Here is a 7,789-nt window from a genome sequence, read left to right on the forward strand (position 1 = left end):
AACATCCCTTTGTGATACTCACAAGTGTTGGAAGCGCAAGAGCAGGATGCATCATATGCATTTCATTACGACTCTTGTTCCAGCGTATCACCATATATGCCGCTAAATTTGTTCAACAATTTCTTTTGTTAAAACCGTAAAAGTAATTTTTCAAAATTTTCTTTTTTCTTTTTATTATACTTAAAGATACTTAATAAAGGCTATACCTATTAAGGGTTGTAAGTATAAATTTATTTAAGTATGTGTTTGATTTTAAAATACAAAGAGTGTATTCGAAACTAAGTTATTATAAGTGTTTACTGTTTAGTATAATTAATCCTAAACAAAATTTTAATAGATAAATATAATTGAATCTCATCAAAAGAAAACTAAAGGAAAATGCAGACAAACTCTAGCATGCAATCAAAGAATATTAGACAGAATAAGCGTAATTCACGTAGCTACTTCAACTTACATTCTTTTCTTTGTCCAGCTACAAGTTGTAACCCAAAATTTCACTACATCTGAAATAGCCCTAATCTCCTATCTATGAGCTTATCTATTTTATTCAATGACCCTGTATACACCTTACCCCTAAAATTGGAATTATCTTCAGTTTGACATATCAAATCTACATAGAAGCAAGTCTTGAAACAGCAATGAGATATTGGTTCTTGCCTTGCCTCCAGTGTCTTGTAATCTTTGTATCTTCTCAATTCTGTATTTTATCGGACAAGCATCCTTATATTTGAGATGTCTTAGTCCTGTTGAGTGCATAAGTAAAACATGTATCCTAGAAGCAACCTTGGATCATTGTACCTGGATGGTTGATGTGTTCAAACTTTGAGTTGCTTTGCGCTTCATAAATAGGGCATAGAGTAGCTCATTCCATGTATCTGGGATTCCCGGCAGGCACCAGTGGCTGCAATCTTGCCTATTGATAGGCGCAGGGCCTACCGTAGGACCTAAATAGTACATTGATGAATGCCCATCTTTTCTTCTGGAGGTTAGATGTGTTACATTTAGAACACGTAATGCTCCTTGATTTGACGTGTTTGAGCGAGATGACATTACATCACGGAATATACTGTATCGAGCCCATGTGTGGGGTGGCACCAATGAAGAACTTCGATCTGGAAGTGCCTCCAGGTGACAGCTTCCCCCAGTTCTCCAGTCTCCACCTCTGCAAATCACAGAATATGTAGTTCTGTTAATTGATTATCATCTGATGCACGTTACCAAATAGGTGAGGGAGCAGGAGCTCGCTTTTCCCCAACAGACCCCCCACCCACCCTCACACACACGCATGGACACAAAAACCAGGTGGTCTCACATCTAACGAAAAATGGTCAGATAGATATAGTGCACAAATAAAGATCGGCAGTTCAGCTTATGCGTACAGAACAAGTCCAGAAGCTGCTCCGACCAATAGCCAGCTCCAATGTCAAGTCAATTGAAATAGATGTTACAGGATGTACCAAGTCCATCCTATTGAGGCCATAGTCGATGCCTTATGGATCCCCAAGGAGCATGAATTCCGGGTTTGTAAACATGAGGATACAGTAGAGCTTAGATCGATTACCAAGTCATGTCACGACTGCAAGCTTAGTAGAGGTATGAAATGTGTAACGATTAAAGGACCTAGGACAACTTCGCAAGGACGAAAAAGCTTGAGACCAACCTGAAATGTACTGGGGCGTATGTCCGGAAGAAGACTTGGGTTTTATTGGAGTTAACTTCACGACTTACCCAGTCTAACACCGTTCGCAAAGACCTCTCATAGGCAGTATCCACTTCCATATCCATCTTCACATCTGACCCCTCTTGAAAGTAACAACCCCTGAAGACATTTTCATTTTGAAGTTAAGATAACACAATATCGCAAAAATGATGGACAACATCCACATCAAAGACGACAGTATTAGTTTTAGAACGGGCATATGCAGATTGAAACTAAAAGCAGGATTTTTTCTCTTTTGATAAGTTAAAAGCCAAGAGTTCTCTGAAGTGGGAAGAGGTACCCTCTTATGGTCTTCTCGTAGTTCCACCAGTGTCCAGTATTGAAAACAATGACATCTGCATCCCTCCATTTTAAAGAGCTCCAATCCATTTTATCTAACTTGAGAGTTGTTCTTATATTGGCTGGGGCTCCAGCAGGAGGTCGACTCTGCAACACAAGAAACGGAGCCCTATAGTATTCCACGGTGCAATTGTAATCAGCAAACTTGAAGATCAAGAACCCTTTGTGTTTCGTGATAGGGCTGCCATTAACTTCATAGATGTTGTCCTTGTTGGCTATAGTTGAAGAAAGAATGCAAAGCAAAGACTCCCACTGATTTCTCCCAATTGAGTCTCCGGCAAACACTACGCGTTTATTCCGCAGTTTCTCTAGCATGCTCCTGGGATCAAATCTGTTTCATGGAGTGAAAAAATAAATCTCTAGTTTCCTTGGTTAAATTTTGACTTTTAAGATCAAATGGTAATCTCTAGGTACATTAAAAAAATAGAAATTTCAGAATCAAAGCTAGAAAGACGTGGTATAAATAAATCGAAAAAAAAAATGTATTTCTCCAAGAAAGCAATAAACTAGTTAAATACAGAATTCAAACTTATCAAAGCATAAGTTGAATACAGTATTCAAAAGTTTCCATCAAAGTAAGCAAATGATAAGAACAAACTGATTAGCAGTTTTGTCAATTTCTCTTCACTTCAGTAATCCAAGTTGTAAAAATAGAAGTCCAAACTGGAAAAAATCTGAATACATCATATTAATACGCTAAATTAACATAGATTTAGAACAGAGGATACCCAGTTAACAAAACAAAATTAATGTACCAAAACACTTGAAAACTTAATAACTTCATACTTGATACCAACATTTGTGGTTGAGCAATTTTAGCTTAGCACTACCCCTTTGATTAAGAAGATCAATGTTCTGAATAGACTATTCATAATTCATTTTAGAACAATTACAAGAGTTGAATAATGTTTACTATGAATCACAATCATGTCACTATCACAGGACGTTATATTATTAATTCGTGTGATTACGCCATTATAAATGCTGCAAAATACACATAAAAGAAGCTAGGAGAAAAGGACAAATGACAAATTTAATCAAAAACATGTGTCGTCAGAAATGAACATGTCCAAATGCTAGTTGTCTCCAAAACACTGCAAATAAAGATAAACACAAAATACAAAACACACTTTTGAAAACAAAACTGAAGATACAACATGGTAGACTATAAGAAGACCTTACCCCTGCCACAAAGGTAGAGAGGCTATTTCCGCTAGACCCTTGGCTCAAAGAGAAACAGTCCAAGCATAACACAACATTCCGTAACTATGATAAAATAATATAATAATTGAAGTACAAGAAACAATAGATAGTAACAGAAATCAAAGGACAAGAAAGTACAAGAGTAAGACCTGGGCAAATTGCAAGCTTTAGGCTGCCATCTCCATTTTGTGTAAAACAAATCAGGCCTTCCATTCTCAGTACACCTAAAACCTTCATCCAAGAATTTACAATCTCTAGAATTATACAAAGGATAACTATCATCCCAAACCCAATCACCATCAAACACATCACAACCACCAACATTTTCACTCAAAAAATCAATCTTTTTCCTCTCAACAATTGTCCTATCAAATCTCAACAACAAAAACCTCTTCTGAGACTCAGCAGACAATTTCAACACTTTAACCACACTTCTGTAATCCAACAAGGCAAAACACAAAACAAGACAGATAACTATAAAGAATCCAAGAATACTCAAAGAAGGCTCAAATAACCTGAATCTCTTTATTTTCTTAATAACAAACAAGAAAGTAACTTTTTCATACTCTTTCTGAGATGGGGTTTCAGACATTTTGGAATTCAAGAACCAGTTTATTCAATTTTCTTGATAAAAATACAAACTTTATAATAAGAAAAAATTAAAGAAGTTGTGGGGTGCAAGCAAGAACGAAGGAGAAATAATCATAACAGGTTGGTTATAAGAATCATTGTTCTATTTGTTTTTTTCACAGAGGTTCCTTACTTGATAAAAGAGTAACGTAACAATAATTAACTTTGGCCTATTTTTGAGATGGAAGCCAAAAAAAAATAGAAAGTTGGGGGAAATGGGGAATGATGAATGTGCACTTTGTATTAGTAGTAATGAAGGTGTTAAATATCAAATCTTGAAGGGATATTAAAAAATCTGATTGCATGGTTCTTCTTAGTTACCTGTTGATTTTTAATTATTTTTTCATATGTTGCCAGCGAGTGTGTAAAAAATTTAGAAACTGACAAGTTATGTCATAAACTATTCCTGATGGACTAAAACCAAGTAAAACAGATAAATTTTCCCAACCATTTTAACAAATAGTAGCAATAATGACTGGAAGCTAGATTTTCCATTTTGAGAATGAGGATTATTAATTTTTTTTTTAATGTAAAGGGACATTAGTTGACCAAGGAAGTGGTGTATTATACAATAAAAAGAGAAACTCTTAATTACTCTTTTTATTCCAATTTTCGGAAACTTGGAAATATTTTGAAGATCATATATTATTATATTTAAAATCTAATCAAATTTCATGATTAAATATTTGAATATAAATTTTTAAAATTTAATCCAAAATATATGATCAAAGGCCAGCTAAATTCTAAATATATACCATCTTTGTGACCTCAAATATTTGGTTGACTTTATTATATTAGTGATTACTAAAATGTGTGAACAGGGGCGGATCTATATATTGGATTGGGGTGCCATGGCACCCGTAGTCTCAGTTGAAACTCTATATTTATATGTGTATAGCTGTATATATTGTACATGAATTTAGTATAAATATTAACTGTGGCACCCAAAGTAACAGAGGGGCTTGTTGCACCAATGTCTAGAGGTCGTAATTTGTTGTTTGGGGATCCAAGTTCGAATTTGTTGGAGGATATTTTATTTTTTTTAAAACAATAAAATGTGTATTTAAGAAAAGACCTAGCCATACCAAAAAGCAGTGCCTTACATTGTTTAAAAGGCACTTTACAAATTTAAACATAGATTTCCTCTATGGATAATGAGACCACTTCCACAAAATGTTGCATACGTTGCTATTTATCCTGACATTCGAAGCTTTAAAATCCTGGATCCGTCTCTACGTGTAAGTAGTTTTGTGCAAAAAGTTGAAAATGTTTGGTTAATTAGTTTTATAACTCATAAGTATATAACTTAGCAAGCCAATACTGAAAAAATGAGGATCAAATCTCTTCATTCTTTTTTCGCTTAGAACAAACCGTGTGACTTGTGAGTGCCTTCAAAGATGTAACTATGGTCTTTTCCTTTCTGCAATTTAGATATTTAATTTTATTTCTTGTTTGAACTGAATTAAAAAAAATAATTTTTTTTTTATTTACAATATAGTCATTAGAAAAAAAGAGTTTTTAACTAAATGACAACTCTACTTTTTTTAAGATAGTGGTGTGATTTGCGTGCATTTTATCCTTCTCAAACTTCACTAGATGGGAATTCACTGGATATGTTGTTGTTGTAACTAAACAACAATTAGCAAAAGATTACGCATGAATATAACTTGTGATACCACGATTTAATTCATAAATGCTACAAAATTTGGATTTATGACACTTTGATACCATACTACTCTTCCGTTTTCCAAATAAGATATTTGGAGTATTTGCTTTATTTTTTTAAATTAATATACAAAGGCAAGGTAGGATGATGGCAAGATGGCCATAGGTACACTCTACCACCTATCAAATAAACCTTTTGTCAAATGAAGGTCAATGTAGTAGGAAACATGGGATGAGCCCACTTAAAAGCGAACCATGTTTGGATGCTGTGACAATCATGTTTTTAATATTTTTTTATTTTATTACGGGGAAAGAAAAAGGAAAGATACCATTGACATACAACTTAACTTATTATATTTATATAAATTCTTATAATTAAAAAAAAAAAATTTACATAAACTAGCATCCTTAAAACTATAATTACAATAAATAGCAACACTTTTTCAAAATTACAACTTATAGCAAAGTAGCAATATTTTACCAACTTCATAGTAATAGAAGAATATGTATTTTCCAGTTGTGCATATGTATTTATGAGTAATACATATATATTTGTATATGTATTTATATTGCAAAATTTTACTTAAATACAAAATATAATTTGCTACTTTTCGTAATTATGAAACTGTTGCTATAAAAGTTTTAATTAAGGCTACAGAGTTGCTATTTTTGAAATTTTCCCTAATTAAAACTAATTATAAAAATCTCAACTAATTATGTTTCTTTATTGAATGTATCGAGAATTAATTATGTATCTTCACAAATTCAAAATCAAAAAAGTATCGCAGCTAATTATATATCTTTAAAAGAAATAATATATTTTCATTAAATGTATTATGAATCTCGACAAATTTAAAAATAAAATATATATATATTAAAAGTTAATTATGTATCACGACAGACTCGAAATTAAAATTTTTAATAATTATATAAAATATTAAAAAAATTATAATTATACTTCAAACTGTAGAAATTTATGTTGTTTATAAAAAAAAAAATATTTAGAAAATGGACAAAAATATAGTTAGGTAGTTGTGGGAGTGTATAATACTTAATTGAAAGAAACCGACAGAGCATATGTAGAGAAGTTAGTCGCACGAGTGCGGGAGGTTAATTAAGTGTTGATTGCTCGGAATTTTCGTTTTTAATAATTTTGTAAAGATTATATATAAATATTTTTATTTTTAGGTTAATATATTCAATTTAAGTATTAAACACAATATCTTCCTTCATACCAAACACAACTTAAAGTCCAATACGATTAGCTTCTTTTATTCAAATTAAGATTCTATTACAAATAAAATTCAATCTTCATTTTAGTATAGTCAAGGTCCAAAATTTAAAGTTTGTGAATGCATATAACTATGGCTATAGGCAGGGGCGGAGCTACAGCTATTCAAGGGTGTGCAAGTGAACACCCTTCATCGAAAAATTATACCGCGTATGTAGATTAAAATTTATAAAATAGGGTAATATAGCTTCGGTTGCATAGTCTTGTTATTGTTAGAGCCTTTGGCTCAATGGTCAAGGCTGTGCAAAAGCACTGCAAGGTTGTGTAGGATCGATTCGTAGGTGAAGCCACTATATCTCTTTTTGATTCCTTTTCTTCATTCTTTAAACTCTTTCTTCTCACTCCCCCCCCCCTCCCCACCCCACGAGGCCCTCAATCAAAATTAAAGTGTGTAAATTAATTTCTCCTTAACAATTTATAAGGTACTATTTAATTATTTATCTATTTATAGATCATTTTATTTAGATTAAAAGAATAATCCTAAAGTTAAATGAGTTTCAATTTTGAATAACATTTTCTTGAGACACTTTAAAAGGAAAAATGTGTCACATACATCAAGGTAGAATAAAAAATTATTAAATTTAATTGAAACTTTAATTTGAATATTTATTTGTATTAAGTATAAAATAAATATTCAAATTAAACTCTTTTTGATTCCTTTTCTTCATTCTTTAAACTCTTTCTTTTTACCCATCCCTCCTTCCCCCTCCCCCCACGCCCCACCCCCCACCCCCCACCCCCACCAAACACGAGGCCCTCAATCAAAATCAAAGTGTGTAAATTAATTTCTCCTTAACACTTTATAAGGTACTATTTAATTATTTATCTATTTATAAATCATTTTATTTAGATGAAAAGAATAATCCTAAAGTTAAATGAGTTTCAATTTTGGACAACATTTTCTTGAGACATTTTAAAAGGAAAAATGTGTCACATACATC

The 7,789-nt window shown here is 32.4% G+C and overlaps 1 protein-coding gene across 1 annotated transcript; it reads right to left on the minus strand.

Moving 5' to 3' along the window:
• Positions 1–399: 399 nt before the first annotated feature.
• On the minus strand, positions 400–4,201 carry LOC107841234 (protein trichome birefringence-like 11). Its single transcript, XM_016685212.2, has 4 exons — positions 3,412–4,201; positions 2,001–2,390; positions 1,661–1,819; positions 400–1,162 (listed from the first exon to the last, which is right to left on the minus strand). Exons 1-4 carry the CDS (start codon positions 3,852–3,854, stop codon positions 790–792), a joined length of 1,365 nt encoding a protein of 454 aa, XP_016540698.2. The 5' UTR covers positions 3,855–4,201; the 3' UTR covers positions 400–789.
• Between the last annotated feature and the right edge of the window lie 3,588 nt (positions 4,202–7,789).

The sequence above is a fragment of the Capsicum annuum genome, chromosome 1 (assembly GCF_002878395.1).
Source record: "Capsicum annuum cultivar UCD-10X-F1 chromosome 1, UCD10Xv1.1, whole genome shotgun sequence".
NCBI classification, from domain to species: domain Eukaryota; kingdom Viridiplantae; phylum Streptophyta; class Magnoliopsida; order Solanales; family Solanaceae; genus Capsicum; species Capsicum annuum.

Bases quoted from the DNA above. Each gene is read 5' to 3' on its own strand.
- LOC107841234 (XM_016685212.2), bottom strand. From the start codon at position 3,854: ATGTCTGAAACCCCATCTCAGAAAGAGTATGAAAAAGTTACTTTCTTG. The intron at 2,391-3,411 runs GTCTTACTCTTG...TCCATGAAACAG, and splicing joins AAAGCTTGCAATTTGCCCAG to ATTTGATCCCAGGAGCATGC. The intron at 1,820-2,000 runs GTACCTCTTCCC...AAATGTCTTCAG, and splicing joins TACGAGAAGACCATAAGAGG to GGGTTGTTACTTTCAAGAGG.